Source organism: Aotus nancymaae, unplaced genomic scaffold (assembly GCF_030222135.1).
Source record: "Aotus nancymaae isolate 86718 unplaced genomic scaffold, 86718_ANA_hifiasm-v0.15.2.pri h1tg000010l, whole genome shotgun sequence".
In the NCBI taxonomy this organism is placed as follows: Eukaryota; Metazoa; Chordata; class Mammalia; order Primates; family Aotidae; genus Aotus; species Aotus nancymaae.
In genome coordinates, this window is record NW_026988421.1 from 26,423,157 (window position 1) to 26,447,143 (window position 23,987).

At 38.1% G+C, this 23,987-nt stretch overlaps 1 protein-coding gene across 4 annotated transcripts in view; it reads left to right on the plus strand.

Annotated features, from left to right (window-relative positions):
* CFAP43 (cilia and flagella associated protein 43) overlaps positions 1-23,987 on the plus strand; it is a 95,605-nt gene that overhangs the window by 27,072 nt on the left and 44,546 nt on the right. For 3 of the 4 annotated variants that reach the window (XM_064373896.1, XM_064373897.1, XM_064373899.1), the window contains 11 exons: positions 3,984-4,100; positions 5,099-5,179; positions 8,231-8,379; positions 9,931-10,034; positions 13,457-13,597; positions 14,379-14,551; positions 15,735-15,884; positions 16,711-16,841; positions 19,018-19,165; positions 21,272-21,364; positions 22,112-22,189. In XM_064373896.1, coding sequence (XP_064229966.1) covers positions 3,984-4,100; positions 5,099-5,179; positions 8,231-8,379; positions 9,931-10,034; positions 13,457-13,597; positions 14,379-14,551; positions 15,735-15,884; positions 16,711-16,841; positions 19,018-19,165; positions 21,272-21,364; positions 22,112-22,189 — 1,365 coding nt within the window. The remainder of the gene's footprint in view (positions 1-3,983; positions 4,101-5,098; positions 5,180-8,230; positions 8,380-9,930; positions 10,035-13,456; positions 13,598-14,378; positions 14,552-15,734; positions 15,885-16,710; positions 16,842-19,017; positions 19,166-21,271; positions 21,365-22,111; positions 22,190-23,987) is intronic. The other variant, XM_064373898.1, reaches the window with a different exon arrangement.

The window sequence follows — 23,987 nt, forward strand, 5'->3', positions numbered from 1 at the left end:
ACAATGGCACCATTAAATAGTTGTGGCAGAGACTGCATGGTTTGCAAAGCCTAACATATTTATTATCAGCCTATTTATAGGAAAAGTTTGATGACCGCTGATACAATGAAAGATTGCCACCTAGAATTCTATACTCAATGAAAATATCTTTTCAATATTGGGGTGAAAAAAGACATTGTAGACACTCCAAAGGTAAGAGAGTGTCAGCAGCTCACTATCATTAAAGAAAATTCTAAAGAATTTACTTCAGGTATCTTGAGTTAATTTTTGTGTAAGGTATAAGGAAAAAAAAAAAATTTACTTCAGGCAGAGGAAAATGATCCCAGGTAGAAGGTCTGTGATACAAGAAAAACAAAGAGCAGTAGTAATGGGTGGAGAATGGCACATTGTAGAAGATGTACAGTAAATAAACACTGCATACAACAGCAAAAATAATGTGAAAGTAGGTTTAAAAATAATATTGAATTAAAATCCCAAATAACAATAGTATAAGTTGGTGGGGGGGAGGGCAGGGTATATATAGAATAAAGTGTTACAAGGATCCCATATGACACAGGAGGAGAGTAAAACTTTTAAGTAACTTTTGATGTTGATAAGTTAGGTATGCATGTTATAACTTCTAAGGTAACCAATAAAAGAATAGAAACAATAGATGAAATTTCCAAACTAGAGAAAGTGAAATGTTAAAAAATAAGTTTAACCCAAAATAAGGTAAAAAAGAGAAAGAAAATGAAAGGCAAAACAATTGAGATAAACAAAAAGCATAAATTAAAATCTATGTTTAAACCCAAATATGAAAAGATGGAAAAAGATGTGCAAACATTAACCAAAAGAAAACCATTGGAAATATATTAACATTAGACAAAATAGACTTTAAGGTAAAAATCATTACTAAAGATAAATGGGCTTATTTCAGATAATAAAATTTTAAATTTACCAGGAATATATAAATACTTAAAATATGTACATAGCTAAACACACACACACACAAATATGTATATAGCTGATAACATAGCTTCAGAGACTTAAAACATGACAGAGTGAGGAGAAACAAAGCTGTGATATGGAGCATTTTAATACACTTCTTTCATTACGTGATAGAATAAACAATGTATGGCTGGGTGTGGTGGCTCACACCTGTAATCCCAGCACTTTGGGAGGCCAAGGTGGGCGGATCACAAGGTCAGAAGTTCGATATCAGCTTGCCCAACATGGTAAAACCCTGTCTCTACTAAAAATACAAAAATTAGCTGGGTGTGGTGGTGGGCACTGTAATCTCAGCTACTTGGGAGGCTGAGGCAGGACAGTCACTTGAACCTGGAAGGTGGAGGTTGCAGTGAGCTGAGATTGTGCCACTGCACTCCAGCCTGGGTGACAGAGTGAGACTCTGTCTCAAAAAGAAAGAAAAAAAACATAAACAATGTGTTCTCAACATAGCAGCTAAGGTGAGCACAGCATTTTTCTCTACTAGGCAGAGCCCTCCAGTGATTTCCTACGTCATTCTGAGTAAAAGCCAACATCCTTACTATGTTTTAAAAGACGCCTGATGACGTGGACTGCAATTCCCACCACTGGCTTTATCTACCAGTACTGTGAACTCTTGTCCACCCTGTTCCAGCCACACTGGCCATCATGCTGTTTCCTTGAACCTGCCAGACATGCTTCTCCCTCAGAGTCTTTGTATTGGCTTTTCCCTCTGTCTGGAATGCTCTTCCCACAGAATCTACATGGATTGTTTCCTTATTTCCTTCAAGTCTTTTTTTTTTTTTTTTTTTTAATTTTTTGAGACAGAATCTTGCTCTGTCACCCAGGCTGGAGTGCAGTGGTGCAATCTGAGCTCACTGCAACCTCCACCTCCCGGGTTCAAGCGATTCTCATGCCTCAGCCTTCTGAGTAGCTAAGACTACAGTGTGCACCACCATGCCCAGCTAATTTTTTGTATTTGTAGTAAAGATGGGGTTTCACCACTTTGGCCAGGCTGGTCTCAAACTCCTGGCCTCAAGTGATCTGCCCACCTCAGCCTCCCAAAGTGCCAGGATTACAGGCAGGAACCTTCAAGTCTTTTCTTTAAAGTTACCTTTCTTCCCAGCTCAAACTGAGAGTTGGGCTGCCTGTTCTCCTGGCCTGCTAATGAGATGCAGATGAACTGGGAAAGAAGGGAGTTATTTCTGTAACTGGGTATAGGGAGAAGGCTGGGAAAATATCACTGGACCAACTCAGTATTACAAAGTTTTCCAGAGCTTATATACCTTCTAAGCTATATGTCTACATGTAAGTGTGCATTCATCTAAAGATGTAAGTGATTAACTTCTAATCTATAACTAAGGTCTAGTCCTGAAGACCTTCCTCTGAAGGCTTAGTAAATTTACTTAATCTAGATGGGTTCAAGTGCCAGGGGTGAATACCTTTATCTTGTCTCCTGCTAAATCATGGAGATTTGGGGAGTTCCTTTAGACCTCCAAGAAAACTTGTTTGTAGAGGTCTGAGGACTTTCTTCAGACCCCCAATAAAACTGATTTAATCCTAAACGGGTCCAGTTAAGAATTCTTTCGTTATCTTATCATGCTTCAAGGCCCAGGAAAGGCCTAAGCAAAACTCTTGGTGGGCTTCTTTTATATTGCAACCTTTGTATAAGGGTGCTGGCTCTATTAGCTTTTAATATTTAACTTAACCACTCAGTCATTGCTGAAACAGTTGTCACGGAGGCCTGCCTGTTCAGCTGTTAGTGAGACCTGACTTTAAAATTTCACCCTCTTATTTTGTTATGCAGTGTTTTCCTTCTCTATTATATTTTCTTTTTCTTCTTACAATTATCACTGTTTAACTTACAGTATGTTTTATTTGGTTATATTATTTATTGTCTGAATCTTCCAGCAGAAGGTAAGCTCCATGAGGGTAGGATATTTTGTCTCTTTTATTCTCTGCTGTAACCCCAGCATCTAGAGCAGTGACTGGTGCTGTATATCCACTTAATATTTATTGAAGAAATGAAAGAAAGATAAAATTAGTAAATATCTGCCAAATTTTGAACTCTTATAGAGTCATATTTTGTTTAAATAAATAAGACCAGAAATATTTATAATTAACTCAAGTAAACATGAAGAACTTGTGATCAGCTGAAAGCAGACTTCTTATTGCTCGTTAAGTGATCATATTATATTACCAGTTACTTGGTATAGATGCATACATTACAGAATAGATTTTTTTTTTAGAGGTGAGTTCGGGAGCCGAAAATAATAAGTCATAAGGTGACGTACCTCGACAATTTCTACAAAGGCTTGTTTAGATGTTTAGTGTCCCTTCCATGTGGTAGAATTTAGTACATCTTAACAACTTTTTGGATTTTCTATATTTTCCAAATTTTCTACATAAATAGATACTGTTTTTGAAACAGAAAAAAATGTTTTGTTATGTCTTGTAAATTAAAAAACGAATGTCTTGGAGACCAGGTGTGGTGGCTCATGTCTATAACCCCAGCACTTTGGGAGGCCAAGGAAGGCAGATTACTTGAGGTCAGGTGTTTGAGATCAGCATGGCCAACATGGTGAAACCCTGTCTCTAGTAAAAATACAAAAATTAGCTAAGCATGGTGGCGGGCCCCTGTAATCCCAGATACTCAGGAGGCTGAGGCAGGAGAATCACTTGAACCTGGGAGGTGGGGGTTGCAGTGAGCTGAGATTGTGCTGTTGTACTCTAGCCTGGGCAACAAGAGCAAGACTTTGTCTCAAAAAAAAAAAAAAAACCCTAAATAAAATAAAATAAAATGATGAATAAGTGAATGAATGAATGAATCGATCAATCAATAAACAAACAAATCAAGTGTCTATAAGCCCCTCAAGGTCAAGGTCTTACTGAGTTGATCTATGATTTCCCATTATCTGTTTCCACACAGTGCCTTGGTTACAGTAGGCATTTAATAAATATTTGTTGAACTGTATACACAACAATTATAATATGTTTATTTTCTTTTGTATGTTTTTCAGGGATCTGTTTATATCTACACTTTTGGTGAGAAACCAATCTTAAATAAAGTCCTAGATGCTTGTGATGGGAATTTTCAGGCAATTGACTTTATCACACCTGGAACCCAACACTTCATGGTAAAGAATATTTTACTGTGTCACAGTAGGACTAAAGATATGATATTGCAAGATTTAAATCCCTATTTATATGTTATTGGGTAATTTTGAGAGTTCATGTGCAAAGCAATGCAAATAGGAGGCAGAGGCTGTCCTTGAAGACTATGGTAGAGATGCCAGACCCTTCTATCCTCAAATCTGTCTCCTAGTTAGAATGATGTCCTCATATTGTGACTTCATAATATCATCGTCTGAAAATAGCCAACACAATTGAGATCTTAGGAGTCATCTTTTGGTTTTCACCCCCCAAGCTCTGCAAGCCAGGCTTTAACACATTTTAAAACACATTCATTGCTAATGAGTCATCAACACTCAGTAAACTATTAATATTTATTTAATAATCTTTTTTTTCTGGGTAATGCAGCAGCACCACCTGAGGTTGAAAATAAATTGTTGCCATGTACAATACATTAATTCAGTCTAAGGAGTCAATAATAATATGTCAATATTGACTCATCAGTTGTAACAAATGTACCACACTAATGCAAGATGTTAATAATAGGGTAATTGTGTGTGTGGAGGGGAAGGGGAAGGAGAACTCTCTACTTTATGCTCAATTTTTCTGTAATCCTGAAAATGCTCTAAAAAAAATTCTAGTAATTTAAAAAAGAACAATGTATGGTTTCCTATTTCTACTTTTGTTCAGTAGGCAATAGTTTCACTGATTTTTATAAGCAACTTTTATCTTTAATATGTTACATGAAAAAATCTTTATTTTACTTTCCTAATACTAATTAGCTGTTATGTGTTACTTAAATTGCATTAAAGATACTAGTTAATATTTGTTCAGAAAAGAAGTATTGACATTGAAATTATAAAATAAGTATTTATAATCCACGTACATAAAATAAAATTTCATACTAAATCATCAGATTGACACACTGGAAAGGGAGGTAGAACATGCTTCCATAGGAAAGTCTTATTTTCCATGTATAGTTTTATTTTTCTTTTTGTTGCAGACACTTACACATTCAGGGGAAGTTTGTGTTTGGTGGCTGGAGGATTGTGCTTGTGTAAGCAAGATTTATCTGAATACCCCAGTAAGTATACTTGATAAATGGATTTTTTAAAAATATATTGAATTCGAATCCAATCTACCTTTTCATATTCTCACATCGGTAGTCTGTGGAAATACTTGTTACAGAAGCCTCACTGCATTTTTGTCTTACAGATTTGGAGTAATTCCTGTGTGTAAAGTATATACCACAGCCCCAAGAGTGGAACCATAGCATACTATATTGGTTATAGGAAACAATAAATTTTTCTGTGGTGGCAGTTGTTTTTGAAACCCCAGTAGTTTATATCTTACTCATGCCATAAGTTCATTGTGGATTGACAGGGGTCCCTCTTGCACAGTCTCTCAGGGAGCCAGGATGATGGGGGTTCCACCAAGGAATAGCTCTTCCATGCTGTGTGGCAGGAGAGGAAGAGAGTACTGGAAGGTCTTTTGGAGGGAGAGGGGATGCTCTTTAATCAGCAGTTAAGTACTTTTTCTCAGAAATGAAATATCCCTTTGGTCATAACTGGTTAAATGGTCCCATTTATTGAGAATCAATTAGAAATGAAAGCAAATTGGCACTCTAACCAGTTTAAGCCAAAAATTAAAAAGTGAGTGTTATTGGCACTATCAACTATAAAGTACAGAACTTATCTGGCCTCATGTGTGCCTCAATCCAGCAGCTTAAATGATATACCAAGGACCTTGTCTTTCTATCTCTACATTGTGCCTTTAGTTTCATCTTAGGCCTCACTGAGGTGCACCCAGATACCACAGGTGCCAGCCTCACATCATACTGTCAGAGAGGGAAGAAAAATTCCTCTTGTAGGGGGAGGAAGAACAAAGATGCTTCTCCTTTCCAGAAGGTTCAATAAATGCCTTCTAATGTCTTAATAACATCTCTGAACTAATCATATGCACAGGTGATGAGAAATGCAATTAAGTGCATAATTAATGCACAAACTCAGCCCAGGAAATAGGAGTTAGATTGATTCCACTCAACCCTGAAAATAGGGGAGGCATAGTTTCTCCGTGAATAGTCAAGAGATCTTCCAGAAGGAGGGTGTATGGGTGCTGAGTTGCAAACACCTTCCAGAAGGAGGGTGTATGGGTGCTGAGTTGCCCACAACACCTGTCACAATGTGATACCATTATTTCTGCCATCTTCACAGTGCATTTTGCATAAAATAATATTTTTAAAAGGGCCAAGAAACAATGGTAATGCTGTCTTTTTTAAAAAAATAGTATTATTATTTGCTATATTACATAGTTCTAGTTGAGATACAGATCTTGGTAGTAGGTACGAAAGTTTCAATCCTTCCCTTTTATAAAACAAAAATCTCAATTATAAAAGACTAAGCATCATATTTTGCATAAGATGCAAAAGATACATAATTCAATGTGATAAATAAAACTCTCCCACAAAAGTAAAGATAAAAATTCTTATTGAAAAAATTTGAAATATGAAAAGACTCCATAATCTATGTGACAAAGGGTTATACATACTCATTTCTATTAGAAATAGTAAACTAGGAGAGATCTTACAAGTGCATTTAATCACATCTCCTTTCACACATGAGAGACATACAAATGTTTAACAACCCACCCAGGGGCCCCATATAATCAGGATTTACCTTGTTCCTCTTGGGCAGGGAGGGATACAGTTACCATTACCCTACAGAGAATTGATCCAACTGGGTAGACAGACACAGTAATGCTGAAGCCAGGTCTCTCTGTGTCCGGGACTGTTTTGCCTTCCTTTAGGCAGTGGTCCTGCAGGATCCCAGCCCAGCATCACAGTGGCAAGACACCTGGACACTAGCATCCTCCTCTGATGACATCTGCAAAGGTACATAACACCCCTCTGGCCCTTGCTGTACATTTTCAGACTAGCACACTGTTGCCCTGGAATGAAGGAGAATTGCAGCTAATTATTTTGGGAAAACACACACACACACACACACACACACACACACGTCCCATAAAGGTTTTCAATTTAAAAAAAAAAAGGCCACTCAACTGGGAGACTGTGCATTCTAATAAGGCAGGACACTTGAGTGCCCATCTGAAGTTTGTCATCACATATGGGATCTTTGGGCAAGCTGCTGCACTTCCTTGTCCTGCATTTTCTGTTTTGCCAAATGATCTCTTATGTTCTTCACCTGAGTGCTCATCTGAAGTTTGTCACCACATATGGGATCCTAGGGCAAGCTGCTGCACTTCCTTGCCTTGCATTTTCTATTTTACGAAATGATCTCTTAATGTTCTTTTTCAGTCCTAAGTTCCATGATTTTATTCAAAACAATCCACAAAGTGTTTGTAGAGAAATAATACTGATTTCTCCAGTATTATGAAAGTCAGTTTATTCTCTTAGACATCATATTTTATATAAATCATTGTGAGATAAATGGGAATTGGTTATGCATTTCTTTGGTGATTAAATACATCTTCCAGTGATATAGTCATTTTCTTAAGTCTTCCTTAGTCATACCAGCATCTCAGAATCCATAAAAATGTTTTAAAAAGCCAAGTGTGCTGATTTAAACTTGTAATCCCAGCGACTCAGCAGCTGAAACAGTAGGATCACTTGAGCCCAGTAGTTCAAGACAGAGCAAAGACCTCATCACCAATAAATAAATAGATAGATAGATAGATAGATAGATAGATAGATAGATAGATAGATAGATAGATAAAAATTTAAAAGTGTTTAAAAGATACTAAGAATTTCTTTTACATTTCTTATTTTATTTTTCACTATTATTGGTCTAATCGTTTCACAAGCACTTTGATAGAATATTGACATAATCATTTCATCATCATTTAGGGATAAAAATGAAGCCATGATTTAAGTTTCAAGAAATCTCTCTATAATTTTTATCACTCTAATTTTAGGATAAAAGAATAAGATGTATTGTGCCTTCTTATACAGTTGATCAGCTCAGGAACATTGAGGCTATAATTCAAAAGAACCCACCACACAACACTTGCCACTCTTCTCACCCTGCAGGCTTTTCAAATACATTGTATAATAACATTCTTATGTGTAGGAGAGCAGGCACAATGGAGATACGCATCTGAGGTTTATTTTAAACAGGCGACGGTTCTGGCTTGCTGTCCGTCCTCCTTCTCTGCAGCCGTGGGCACCGAGAGTGGCTCTGTCTACTTCATCAGCGTCTACAATGAGGAATCCCCTCAGGTCGTGCACGAGGCCTTTCTCTCGGAATCGTCCGTGCAGCATGTTGTGTAAGTACCTTCTACTTCCAGGAGCAGCTCTGTGTCACACCCATCTGTTGAAAATTCCAGTGAAGCCATAATTTCTTTTAATTTTAAGTTTTACATGTTTCATTTGTTTTGAATGCCAATACATTCAGTCAGTTTAACACTCAAAAGGTACACAGGGCTGTGTAGCAAAGTACCCTCCATACTCAGGTCTGTCCTTGGAGGCAGCCTGGTACCAATTTCTCATGTCTCTCCTGAGATGTTTATCCATGAACAAGCAAAAACTAATAAGCACTTCTTTTTATTTGTATCAATAGCCATCAAGTGTGTATAGTGTGCCAGGTACTTCTGCTGTATTAACTCCATGAGGTAAACACTCTTATTGTCTCTATTTGACAGACGAGGAAGATGAAGCACAAAGAGTTTAAATAACCTGCTCAATAGTACACAGATAGTGAATGGCAAATGTCGAGATTTGAACCCAGGTAGTTGGGCTCCAGAGTAACTGCCTTTGCTCTTAAAAGGAGAAAACTATGTACAATGCCTCATTTCTTTTTTCACTTAGTGGTATATCTTGGAGAATGGTTTATATCCACACATAAAGACCATCCTTATTCTTTTTATAGCCACATAGTATTCCATTATATGAATATACTATCATTTTTTAAAAACAGTATATTGATGAACATTTAGAGTATTTCAAAACTCTTGAAGCAATACTTTTAAGATGACAATATAGAGACATTAGATTGGACTTGTAGTTGCTATCATTATTACCTTTTCTTTGTAATATATTATTAGGTATTAATAAGAATGGACATTTGTATTCTGCTTTACAGCTTGAGATCACTGTAGTTTGTTGAATGTGATCCTCAAAATACCAGTCAGAAAGGTGTTATTTGTATCCCTATTAGACAAATTGGTGATTTCAGGGTAAGAGAGTTGAAGAGAAGCATTGCCCAAAATTACACATTACACAGCTAGCACACTGAGGAGTTGGCCCTGCCACTGTGGACTGCCCAGCTCCACCACCCTAGCTCAGTGGGGAAGGATGTATAACCTCCCTCCATTTACCCGCAGCCCTTCTGCACTGTGTTTTTTTTGTGCCTTTCCTTTCTCACATCTCTTATTCTAATTTGTGTCTTCCCACTTTTTCTAACTTCATAAAGTTGTAGACATATTTCACTACATTCTTCCTCCCACTGATAGGTACCAGACACAGGGTAATGAAATGTCACTCCCACTGCCAGTTTGAGAATTGCTTATTTGCGCTTAAAACATCAAGAAAACTCTACCGACACGTTTCATTCACTTATGATGAACCAACTGCCCATCTTTACTAAATCTTCTTGACTGTATTTATTAAAGTTACAATTTGGAAATAGCATTGGCCTAAAGTACAATGATTATATCTATATATAATCACTCCATTTGTATAAGGTCAGAGAATGTTAAAAATCACAAACCATAAAAATGACTGGCTTTGAACATATCTCTGTGGTCATTCAGTAAACTTGTTTACCATCTAGCTGATGAAACAATTGGTATCTGATCATCAGATTTCTTCTTTTCTAGTTATGATCAGCGAGGAATATTTCTGTTAGTTGGAACATCAGAAGGAAAAGTCTTTGTCGTCAATGCCAACTCCTCAAGCTCATTTCAGATTATTGGATTCACAGGTACAACATAGAATGCTTATTAATTTAAAATATTGATTACTTTATTCCAAAGAATTGAAGGTTATGAAAATGGAATTATATTGAAACAATTATTTATAGCATATTTTCTGAAAGAGAAACAGTTAAATAACTAAAGTTACTTAGGAGAATTCTTACATTATATTTTGATGTATTTGGAATATTAGAGTTATCTGCTTGGTACATAATTGATGCTAAATAAACTTTCTTGAATCAATTATTGAATAAATTAATGAAATGGCTGGGCATTTCTAATACTAACATACAGAGAAGTTGGGTTGATTTCTCTCAAATATTTTTTAATATTTTATCTCTAAGAAAATTCTTTTCTCTCTAGCTTTACATGGTAACTATATATGTATATTCTCCACACATACACAATTTTTTAAAAATTTGACTTAAAAATTTTTTTTGCTCCTCACACTTTGCCAAGTCTCACCCCTAAATTTTTAAATTCATTCATTGGCTTATAAAAATTAGTGAGTGCCTACTAGGTGCAAAATGCCAAATCTAGGCCTTGTAGGGGGATGAAAATATTAAGGAGACAATTTAGTAGAAAAGGAAAAAGCAGAGTGGTGTGTAGGCTCAGATGCAGCAGCAATTAATTCTGCCACGTGTGAGCAGAGCAGTGGAGGTGAAGGTGGGCACTAGTCAGGGGGCGCAGAGGATTGGAAGACAGTTTTTTAAGGGCTTAAAGTAGTAGGTTTGAAGGATTTTCATAGGTGTAGGATAGGACATGTTAGTATTCCTACTCAAAGTAATAACCCAACCAAAGGTACTTGGAATGGTAAAAAGTCTGGTATAACAGGTAAATGGAAGAGTTTACTAGAAGATGACTATGGCAATGAAGTCTGAAAGAGGAAAGACCTTGAATATCATTCCAAAGAGTCTGGAATTGTTCTGTGGTTAATGAGACATCATCAGTGGTTTCAAGATGGAGCTGGCATGATTTGACTTGGTTTTTAGGGACTGACTCTGACACCAGTGTGAAGGATGAAGTAGGCAAAAGAATGAAATTAAAAAGAGATTGGAAGCTATAATACTAGCCAAGGCAAGAGATAATAATAGTCATAATCATAACAACAGCCAACACTTATTGAGGAATGCCTTACTGTGTGGTAGCCAGTATTCTAAGCCCTCAGCATGTCTCTACCCATTGAATACTTAGACAACTTTCATGAAATTGATACTACTATTATCCCATCAAATGAGGCAATTGAGGCACAGCGAGGCTAAGTACTTGTTCAAGGTCATGCATCTAGTTAGTGACAGAGCCAAATTAAGGAAATCCAGTTTCAGAGTGTGTGCACTTATCCATAATGCACAAACTCATGCTGCAGTTATGGAAAGAGAAAAGAGGGCACAACTATGAGTGATGGAATTGGTAGGACTTGGTATTTGATTACAGGCGAAAGGAAGGGATCCACAATGACTCCAAAATTTCTAGCCTGAATAGTGGAAGTTTGTGATGTCATTAGTTGAAGAAGAAAGTCATAGAAATTGAGGGATAGGTTGAGCTGATGAATTCTGTAAGTTTGAAGCCAATAAGCTCTTCGTTTGGGCATATTTCACATAAGTTTGGAAACAGGGATATGTAGTTCAAGGCTTAATGATAGAATTCTGATCTTGAAGTCATGGAAGCTGATGAGATGGCTAAACAGAGTAGAAGTATACCTAGATTCTTAATGGGGCAAAAGAGATAATTAAATATGCAAATTAGATGGCACCAAGTATGGTAGAACCTGTGGCTGACCTCAGAGTGGACATATATTCCATTTCATTTCATTTATTTTATAGAGTCTTGCTCTGTCACCCAGGCTGGAGTACAGTGGTGCAATCATAGCTCACTACAGCCTTGAACTCCTAGGCTCAGGCAATCCTCCCATTTCAGCCTCTTGAGTAGCTAGGACTACAGGCTTGTGCCCCAAAGCCTGGCTTTTTTGATTTTTTTTATTTTTTAAGTAGAGAAAATGTCTCCCTATGTTGCTCAAGCTGTTCTTGATCTCTTGGAGTCAAGCAATCCTCCCACTTGAGCCTCCCAAAGTGTTGAGATTACAGATGTGAACTGGTGTTCCTGGCCCCATTTTTTAATGTATCTGTTTGGCCAGAGGGTGGGATGGAAGAAGCTGGGACTAGAACGCTGGTTTACATTTTACACTGAAGCTGTGGACAGAGGAAGATGAGGCAGTGAAGAAAACTGAGGCTGGGCCAGAGTAATAAGAAAACTAGGAGTCATCCTCTCCAGAAACAGTCTAAGGAAGGAAGGCAGATGAAGGTACAGGCTAACACAGAAGTGTGAGTAAGGTGAGGGCTGGGATAGGCTCTCATATATTTGCCAATCACGGGCGATCCATGAGAGAATTGTTTCTGTAGAATGGAGAGACAATAAGTTTGGGGAGGGAATAGAGGTAAGAAAATTAAGTAAGTGCCAAACCTATTTTACGAAGTTTGCAGTGGAGAAAAAGAGAGTCAGATGGTAACTGTTGTGGGACAACAGAATTGGAGGAAGGTTCTTATTTGAAGACTTCAGAGTCATGAGGGCTGAATAAAAGGAACCATAAGAGACTCAAGAAGCTTAAAAAGAGGTAATTGGTAATGCATGGTCTAATAGGAGATTGGAGGAATGGGCTCGAAATCACAGACCGGAAGGGATTACTTTTTGTTCCTACCTCAATGTCAGAAAATGAAGGGAGAAAATGGAAACGGACAGAGGAAAATGTGAGTCTCAGAATAATAAAGTTGAGGTTGAGTTTATATAGATGTCCTTGGTCTTCCTTGTTAAGTAAGAGGGAAAGTCATCTGCTGACCACCTGGGGAAAGGCTGGTATCAGGGCCTGAGAAAGTGGGCACCTGCAGCACAGTCCCATGAAGAGTGGAAGAGTGAATCTGGAACAAATCCAGGGTGGGCTCCAGCCTGGCACACCTTGCAGAGGTTAGATCAGCTGGATTTCTAATGGAGCAAACTCATAAAGTCACGTTTCCACCACACCCACAGTCCTTGACCACAGATGCAAAGAAGACCAATGCCTGAGCTTACCCAATATTGAGAGTAGGTAATCTGGCTGGAGTGAACTTGTCGGGGACAGCACATGCAGGTGCTGGTTTGGGGGATGGAGGGTGGAGGTGGTACACTCTAGGGCCACCCTGGCTGGGAAAGAAACCCAGACAGGCTGTGCTGGTTCGCATCTGCTGGTCTAGACATCTAATCAGGAGAATCCCTCATCCATTCATCAAAAATGTCCCTGTAACTTATGTTTAAAGGTCACTTTAAATGTCTAGCAAATAATTTGGTTCTAAAGATTTAGTGAAGTCAAGTCCATAAGGTAATATCTTAATTGGAAAGGTAAACGAGTCTTTAAACTTATCCGTGACCGCTTGTGTTGTTGATTTCCATTTGCTTTCAGAGGTGGCCAAAGACATTGTACAGATATCCACAGTGTCTCTTTTAGAAACAGACACAGTGCAAGTGATGGTGCTTTCCTCACTTCCAGAAGCAGGGAGAAGCAGGTTGGAGATGTTCACACTGCCTACATTACTGTCACAAGGTAAAGAAAACACAAGCAACCAATTCTGTTCCTGCGCCCAGATACATGATTGTTACTGGTTTTTGGGGTTTGTTTTGTTTTTCTCTTGACATGTGAAGAGGTAAAATGGCTACCTTTTGTCCATCTTTACAAAGTAAAACCTACATGCTAAACAGCGTGAAGTGTGGACTTTCCTCTGGGCTTCGTGACTCATGAGTCTGCTTTATTACCAGAGGAAAAGAGATAGGATCAACTGACACATCAAATTGATTTGTTATTTTTGTGATATGTCTTGTTTTGTAGCTTTAAATAGACGTGGTTAAATTCAGATAGGTTACAGTGTAGTTCTCTTCACTGACAAAACTATAAAGGAAGTTTTCTGGATAAAAAGGTATGAGAAAATGGATACTTTTCCCTTGTTTTAATGGCAAATATATCTGGTTAGCAGTTTTGCAAATACATCATTATAGAACAGAATAGAATAGAAAATCTCAAAGTACTTTTTGTTTTAATAAGAATCTCTATACTACTATGGGTTTCTTTTAATATGTCTCTAAGTTAATTGATTAAAAATTAATTAAGGCATTAGAGAAATATTTTACGCACTATCAGTCATTTAATAGTCAAGTATTTCTAGGGAGACAAGTTGTTTTTAAATCATTTTTATCACCTACTAGCTTCTGCAATATTAATTAAGCATTTAAATTTTTATTTTGCTTTTCATAATTGTTCATAATAATTTTTAAAAAACAAAATTAATATATGGTGCAAGTGATTTCTCTTCTTTTTCCAAATCTAATAGTTTCCACAACCTTTACTGATGAAAGAGGAAGGCTGAAAGATGAACTCATTCATAAGTACCTGTATGAGTTGGAGCACACTCTGTCCTCTGCAGTCTTGGACTTTCAAAGTAAACAAATACATGGCTTCTGTAGTCAAGTGCCATACATCTGTAGCTACCTTCTCCCTAAAAAAGTATGTCAGCACTTAAGTGTGCTCCCATTTATCTTAGCAATCAAGATGGACACATTGTGCTGATTAGATGTGATCCTCTTGACTACTTTAACCGAATAGTTCAGTTAACAAATGTCTTCATTATATTAATATAATTCCCTTGAATTAGATATATAGTGTTATTTGTTAACCTATCATATAATATATTTGAGCAACCTGATACTTGTGTCACATGTATCATATTTGTCAGTTAAACATGCATACGATACAATATTAGTTTAGTGCTTTAAAAAAAGCTTAGCATTAGAAAATCTATTCTATAGATGCCAGGGGCTACAAGGTAGATGATTTGATTTTCAGTGGAACTTTGCACCTAAGCTATAAGCAAAATTGCAAAAAATAATTAAACTGTGTTTCCGGCATTTTTTTCATTCCACTCTCTTTGGACTTCTCATGCATCGTGTCACCTCCCGCTGTGCATAATGGCCCAGTACCTTCTTGCTTGCTGACCCTTGGCCTGTCAGTTTCCCTTGATGTCTGTCTACCCATGCCGATAAGGTGTACCTTCCTTCCTCTAAATTCTTCAGTCAAAGCCCTTCTTTCACAGAGTAGCCAGGATTAGACATAGAAATTCAGAGAAGGAAGAAATGATTTGTGGCAAGAGAGATTCAAGAAAAGTTTCATGAAGGAAACAATATTTGATCTGGACTTTGAAAAATAAGTCAGATTTAGACATGGAGAAATATTGCATACAGTCTTGGTGGGCAGCACTCATATGGGGAAGCAGGGCAGGACTAGTGGAGATGGAGTAGAGAACGGCATTCCGGACAAAAGGAAGGACATGTGCAGAGGCTTGGAGATGGGAATGCATGAACCACACGGGGAATATTGACTACGTTATTTTGACTTAAGCATGAAGATATGTGCAAATGATTAGTAAAAGTAAAGATTATCAGTATAGGCTGGGATTTTTAATGGCAAGTAAACAAAGAAGACTTTCCTTAGTTGGCAGAAACAAACTTTTATTTGCAAAAATGGGATAACATGATGCAAACACAGGTGCCCACTTTATCACATATCAGTTTATTTACAATGGCAATATTTGCAGATTTGAATCTGACCATATAGTCATGTTCTTCTGTAAACCCACAGGTGCTGCTCACCTGATCTTTTCTATAATGTGGTTATTTTCTTTGATTGACAGGAACATATTGGTATCTACATTCTTAAACCATATCAAAAAGTGCAAAGCAGACAGTATGGACCTGGAATACTGTATCTGTCTTCACATGGATTGTTGCTCATAACAATAGCTAAATGTGGAATTCTGTGTTTCCGAGACGTTTATACTTTGGTAAGCTGTTTTCCTAAAAAAAATATTATGGGTGTATATTGATCTCATATAGAGAAACATTTTATATGTATATAAAAAATTTGCTTATGTATGCATAAAAACTCTGAAAAGATATTGAAGGTACTAATTACATTGATTGCCACTGGAAGTATTAGGTCATGGGAACAGAAAGGAGATTTCACAGAATACTCTTTTATAGTTTTTGAATTTTAAGCCATTTGAACATATTGCCTATTTAAAAAGTTAAATGAGAAGAGGCATCATGGTTGAGAACCAGTATGACTCAGAAATCCCAGTTTTTGAATTGTTGCCCTATATAACCAAATTGGTGATGCATTTTGTTTGAGTTCTAATCAAACTGGCTTAGTTAGCATTCTTCAGAGCCTGTTATCTTCCATTCTTCACAGTGCCCACACCCTCTCTCATTACACTCAGCCACTTCACACATAAATGGAACCTGCCTGACTCTTGAAGCCATCTGAATTCACCATCTCTGCTTGGTGAAGGCCCCTTCCCTAGCTTTATAGACTTCTGCAATCCATTCAATTCTCTGTACCTGATTTCCTATTATAAATTGATGATAATAATCCCCATCCTTCCATACTATACAAATATAGTGTAAGAACAAATTAGTATTGGTGAATGTGGTTTGAACTGGGGATTTTAAATGCTATGTATTGCCAATTGGCTACTTCCATACCTATTTAAATGCTGTTAGCAAATAGAAAATCATTTTTCCATAAAAAAAGGGCATATAACCCCATTAGAAAAGCCATATTGTAGAATTGCATTTGTAATTTTTCTGCTTTATTTCTGAACTATTGAGGAAACATTTGCTTGGTGTCGGAGTCATTCTCACCAGGGTCATGGGATTCAGTCAATGAGAATTTCAATGGATGGACAAAACATTCTAGTGAATGGGAGAGATGATGGCACCCTTGTCTACCTAAAGTGGAAGTACGTATAGTATACAGTATGTAACCCCATGTTGTATAGTGTTTTAAAATAGACATTTTATAATTATTTAAGTACAGCAAGGCCAACGTACCAGGAAACAACCGCCAATGCAAAGAAAGTTTGTTATACTCACAGATCCCAAGAGAAGAGGGCACTGCATGCTAGGGGACTACATGGGACAGCACGGGGGTGGGTCAGGAGGCTGAGACAGTGAGGAAAACAGATGAGATCCTCCAGTATGGTTTCCACAGGGAGGATTGGGCAGGTTTAGAATTGGCTAATTTGAATAATATCAGTGGATTCTGAGGCATAGGTGCTGGCTGTAGTTGTCTCATACTTGACCCTAGGGTGATTAGGGTGGGGAAATGGTGGCCCTGATTGTGAAAGCCCACTAGAGGAGGTGGTTGGGGGTGTAGCCTCTAGATTGGCTGGTTTGCATTTGAAAGGAGTGCTCCAGAGCAAATTGTTTACTATCTTTAGGGACTGGTTAGCTTCCAGAAGTCAGCAAGGCCTGAGATAGCAGATCATCAAAATACACACACACACACAAAAGACATAGTTAATATATATCTGAGAATGATCAGTCCTATCTCTCATAACATGAGAAATGAGGACAATTCTGAACCTCAAATAACTTTAAAAACTCCTGTTTATCCCTGACATATATATGTATGTATATATACACACACTTTCCTAATTAGATTTTGCTTAGATTAAATCAAACAGTTTCAGTCCCCAAACAAGGAAGGGATCAGTCTTAGGAAAAGACTATTATCATCCTTTCTTCCAAGTTAAAATGCAAACTAAATTCCTAAATTCCTCCCAGGTTAGGAGGAATGAGCAAGAACATCCAGCCTGTGAGACTAGAAACAAGATGGAGTCAGCCATGCTAGACTTCTTTCACTGTCATAACCTTTGCAAAGGCAGTTTCACTCATGCAATTCATTTTGGAAAAAATAGTTTTTCATGGTGCCTCCTGTGATCAAAGCAGTAATAAAATATGGCCCTTCTCTGCAACATTGTGAAAATGTTAAATGTTGTGGAGATTTTGTATCATAACAATGTTGGTAGCTACTTATTTCAAAGACTCATTTGAGGATTGCATCATTATTCCCATTTTATACATGGAATTCTGAATAGAATATTAACTTTTATCTTACTATATAAGTCTAACATATTCTTCATAGCCAGCAAATAAATACTGTCTCAGGCAACAACAAACAAGTGGTTGATCCTTATTTATGCAGCTCAAAAAGGACATTTTGATCTGGACTTCTGACTCAAAACAAAGCTGAGTTTGAAACAATGGCCTAGGACTTTTGACTTTGTGACCTTGGCATATGACAACCCCTCTAAATTGTCTATTACAATGTTACTCAAGGTGGGTGGTCTGTAGCATCTGTGAGCTTGTTAGAAAAGCGTATTCTTGGATCCCATCTGGACTTTGAGTAAGAATGTCTGCAGGTGGGGCCTAGGAATCTGTTTTTAAACCCTCCCAGTGATGCTGATGCACCTAAAGTTTGCAATGCCCTGGTGAATTGAGTGGAAGTAATAATACCACTCTCAATGCAGGGTGGGATGATGAGGGCCACATGTGGTGTTGTGATTATGTGTGTGAAACAGCACACTGCCTGGTGCATTCTGAGAGCCCAGTCAGTGCACTGGCTCTTTGCAATGGCCAAGGCAGGTACAGAGGGCATGTTGGGTAAGAGTATGAGGACAGTGTGAGGAGAGGGCATCCTAGAGAGGTCAAGAAGCTTGTCCTGACCTGGAACCCATGAAAGGTTCTCCTCTAAGAAGCAGTCCTTTAGCCGAGCATGGTGGTGTACCCCTGTAGTCCTAGCTGCTTTGGAGGCTGAGGTGGGAGGATCACTTGAGCCCAGGAGTTCAAGGCGGCTGTGAGTTGTGATCATGTCACTGTACTCCAGCCTAGGTGATAAAGCAAGACCCTTTCTCTTTAAAAAATAAAATTTTAAAAATAAATAAATAAATTCTAAAAAAGAAGTAGGTACTGAAGAAGAAGTTTCCACAAGGCACTGTGGAGAATTGTTCACATATTTCCTTGGTTAGTTATCTAGAAACGGGAATGGTTAGTTACCTGAAAATGATACAGCTAAATGTGATTTTTAAAATTCTGATTTTTTAAGCCTATTTGTTTTCTTTTCTATTAATATAGGCGGTTTGGAGGACACCTAGCCAATGACATTCTGGACTATTACCAGAAACTATTAATTTTCCTGAGCAGCACCATGGACAAGGAGAATGATTATTTAAGCAGAACACCAAAAGTTTCCATAGATTTGGCATCCAATTCTGAACGCACGGTTGAGTTCCTATGTGGCTAGCTTGCTTGCTTACATTTCTTTCTTTGTAAATCAGATAGAAATTTTCAGTTTGTGGTTTTCTATAAGCAGATGTTTAGTAATATTTCTCTTTATCCAGGTATCCCATGATTTTCAAAAAGAGAATAAGCTACATCTGAGAGAAAATATTCAGCCTTTCTCAAAGCAATTGCAAATAGTGCATTTCAGATCTCATTTAAACCATGGTACAAGATCTGGCTTGCCTGGAAAAAAAAATCTTCCACCCACACTGGTGCTTGGTCAAAATGATCTCTCTATACTTTCGTATCACATATATTATTTAGGAAGTGTCTAGCTAGAGAACAGCATTCGCTCATTCATTTAACAATATTTATAGAGTGCCTACAGAGTGCTAGGCTGTGGGGGACATAGCCATGAACAAGATAGAAAAATTTATGCTTCCATGGAGTTTACCTCCTAAGTGGGGGTTGGGGTGGGCAGGGAGAGACAGATAAGCAAGCAAATGTAGGAGAAACAGATAGTAACAAGTTCTACTCAGTGCATAAAAATAGGCTGATCTGATAGTGTTGGGCTGTGTAGCCTCTCCAAGAAGACATTTAAGCTGAGATCTGAATTAAAAGAAAACACCACCATGCAAAGACAATGGGAGGGCAGCAAGAGTATTCAGGGCAGAGGGGGAAAGGGGTTGGCATGTGATATGTTAGACCTAAAAAAAGACCTGTGCAGTCGAAGTGAGCAAGGGAGAAAGTGGTGGGAGGTGATATCTTCAAAGTGGGAGGAGACCAGGTAACGAAGGGCTTTGTAAACTAGGTAAAGGGTTTGAATTTTATTTTACTTGTAATCAGAACTGAGTTCTGTTCTGAACAGAGGATTAACAAGGTATAATTGACATTATTGAAATGATTATTTGATGCTGTGAGGAGAATGTTTCCTGTGGGGGATAAGAAGGATAAGAAGCAGGGACATTGCTCAGGAGGCTAAGGCAGAGAAGTTCAGGTAGCAATGATGGAGGTAGAGGAGTCTTGTGCCAAGGAGAGAAGAGGTGGATTCCAGGTAGGTTTCAGAGGTAGGGTTGATAGAACTCACTGATGAATTGGACATAGAGAGAGAGGAAAAGAAAGGGCCCAAGATCTCCTAGATTGTTTTACGTGAACAATTATATAGAAGATGGTGTCATACATGGAGATGGGACAGACTGTGGGGGAAAGGCGTAGCTATGAAGAGAAAGAAGGGAATTTGAAATCAGTTTTACCCATGCTAAGCTTGAGAAGCCTGTTAGCCATCCAAGAGGAGATGCCAGTTCAGCGGTTGGATGGATGAACCTTGCGTTCTGGGAAGAGGTTGGGACTGAATATGTTTATATGAGTCAAGGGCATGTGGATGGGATTTAAAGCCATAACACTAGGTAAGGTCATCATGAAAGCATGAATGGCAAGAAGCAGAAGAGGATCAGGACAGAGCAACTTCTGGAGAGCCAGGAAAAGAGTTCAGAGATGCAGTGGAGCCTGAGGAGAAGCAGCCAGTGACGTTACAGGAGAACCAGGAGAATGTGGCATCCCAAACTCTTTAAAGACATTCTACTGCAAAGTGGAGCATAGAAATAGGGTGATGGCCAAAGAGAAATGTGGTAGTCAAGTGAGAGTAGTTTTCCTAAGACAGGAGATAGTAGAGCATGTTTGGATACTGTTGGGAAAAATCCAGTAAAAGGGAGAAATTGATGATACAGAAGGAGATGGTATTGAAAAAAAAATTTTAAGTATTAAAACTTCAAAAAGAAGGAAAAAGATTCTAAGCACAGATGGTGGTACAGGCCTTGATGGGCAGGAGCATTTGGGTCACAGTAGCAAAGAAGGCAAAGAGTGGTGACGGTATGACTGGTCTCATCATCTCTGCTTCCTCAGTGGAAGCTGTGGTTAATATAAAAGCAGACTGGTAAGACATGTGAATAAAATGTTACATCTTGAGCAGACAAAATGTTTGAGATTATTTTCAAAAATGCAACAAATGGAAGGGAATTCAAAGCCATTACATGTAGTAGGATGGGAGGGGACAAACTTGATGAATTTTAACTTTAAGACATTTCTGTCTTTTTCTAACATGAATCAGAAACAGAAGGCAAGCACTGACTCATCACAAGATGAATTAGTTTTAACTGATGTTAAGAAGGAAATTCCTTGGATACAACAAAAAAGCCAAGAGGTATTTGTGAAAAATAGAGTGTATTTGAAATAGTGCTCTGTAGATGCACCAAATAGATTAGCTTCCTGTGGAAACCTACTGGAAAGTTAGAAGATGGAACAAGACACTACTTGGCAGAGCAGTACAGTATACAGGTGTAACTTTTCTGAAAGCAAATAAACTACCCTAAACACAGCCCAATCATTTAGATCAAGTTATATGAGCTTTAAGAACTATACGTAGGCTGACTTGCAACCCAACAATGCTGTCCAGGTAAACCACAGCAAAGGATGAACTGCCGTACTCCACCGTGGAGTGAGTTTTAGGGGATGCTTGTCTTCCTCTGTCCTGTGGACCAGGAACAAGGGAAGGCATGCTGTGGCTGTAGCTGTTCAGGAAGGTGACCGACAGTACAGCTTGTGTCTGGATTTAGCCTATTGATCTAGTCTCAAGTTCCCAATAAAAGTGCATACTGGTTTTTCTTAGTCAACTATTCACTAATTTTTCACTACTTAATTATTTTCTTTCCATTGGCCATATAATTGACGTCAGTTTCATGTTGCTTTAATGTCACTTACCTAGTAGCAGTTAAATTTAAGTAAGGTATTGCAGTGGTATTACTTCATGAACACTTTTTATTTAGTCTTTACAAATTTTAGTTTCTGTTTCTAGAGAATTGCTATCTCTGTCTCTCTCTCTCTCTCTCTCTCTCTCTCTCTCTCTGTTGTTTCTCTTGCTTTGTTAAGTGATACACTTGTTCCGTTTCAGGCCATCAAAAAAGAGGTTAATCTGTTTTCCAAGAAAAGGAAAGAGATAAAAAAAGGAATCAAAGCACTTTCCAAAACTGTAAGTGTTGTAATTTCATAATCTAATACATTTGGCCCTTGTTCTAAAATTACTTTTTGAACTTAATTTTATTCTACTCTGAGGAACTGTACCTCCTTTTTGTCTGCTTGTAAACTCAGTTTTCTGAGGTACTTTAACAAGATAGAAGTTTCACCAATTCACACTCCATATAAACAGTAGTTTTCCCTGTCTTCCCCCAAATTACCATCTTATTTGTTTTTATAATACATCAATGTTGTGCATTTCTATTTTTACAGATTAAATAATACTGAGTTGTATAGTTAAAAATAATATTTTTAAAACAGCAATTGCCTTATTTCTCTTGACTAATTCCTGCACTCCTGAGGTAACTGTTTTCACTTCTTTCCACTTTTTCATTTGGGCTCTTTACCTCTGTCTGTCTAATTAGTCTTCTTAATACTGCTGTTATTTCTTGATATTTCTGTTTTGATGCTAACTATGATGGTGCAAAAGCAATGCTTCCTGGTATGGAACATGAGTAGTTTTGTGTGTTACTTCTTCCCACCCCTACTATAGCACACATGCTTGGTATACATACTGTGATACTTATATGAATATTCTTCCAAGCTGAGCCACGTGGTATATTATGATTACATTTCTGCTTTTACAACTTGATTTTTCTTGGAATTAATAATTGCCTTTGTTTTGGAGTAAGCCTTTCTATGACCTATTCAAACTCAAAATGCTAAAAAATTGTTCTCAATACAATCAAATACCTGAAGTGATCAATCTGTCAGTGCATCTTTTTTTTTTGGCAACCTCCCTTCTAGAGCTTTCCATCTTCCAGCTCCAGTCAAAGCACCTTGCTCTGCTCTGTAGACCAGGTGTATGGTTGCTGTCCTAGAGATCTGCCTCCTGAGTTGGAGCTCCTATTTCCTGAGTCCCTTGCGATTTTTTTTTGTTTTCTTGGTATGTATGCTTCAGTAACTTCCTACACATGACTGCTGGGTTGCGCCATGCTTGGGAACGTCTTTATGACATAGCTGTGCTTCTGGGGTGCCGTCTAAGTGGAAACCACTGTGAATGGTGCCCTGCTGCTAGAGCTGTCAGATGCTTTGGCTCTGTTCTTGAGAAATGGTACATGGGAGGTACATTTTCTGAGATGTGGTTTTTCTTAAAATTTATCCTACACTCATATTCATTTGAGAGTTTGCCTTCAGAATGTTGAAGGCTTGCTCCATTGTCTCCTGGCTTCCAGTGTTTGCTTTAGAGAATCCAATGCCTAACTCCCAGGAGACTTATAGGATCCTCTCTTTATCCATAGTGTTTGGAAATTTACAATTATGTACCTTGATATGTTTGATGAGTATTCTTGGTTTGCTAGTGCAAACCAAGATTCTCTTTCCTTTTCTACCCTTCTCTGAGCCCCAAGAGGCTGGCCTTTGTGGACAGTAGCAATGTACTCTCTTGCCTTCTGGCTTCCACTTGGGTTTAGGCAATAAGTGGCATCAGCAAAAGAGCCCCCATTGTTGCTGTTCATGAAGGCCAGCCTCTTGGGGCTCAGAGCATGGATTGCAGGGACTAAGACCAGGGTCTTCATTCTCCCAGTTACCTCCCTGTAGGGTTATTTGTTGGCAATGACTGTCATCCCTCTCCTGCATTTATGGTTCTCTCCAGGTTCATTAACCATTCCCAGCTCTTGCCCTTCAGACCTAGCAGCAGAGATGGCTTCCCGCAGTTCGTAGCCTAATGCTTTATCATGTCTTGCTGGCTTTCTTTACTCTGCCAAATCTTTTTTTAAAGTTTCTCTCTTCAATTTTCCCATTTGAATATGTTA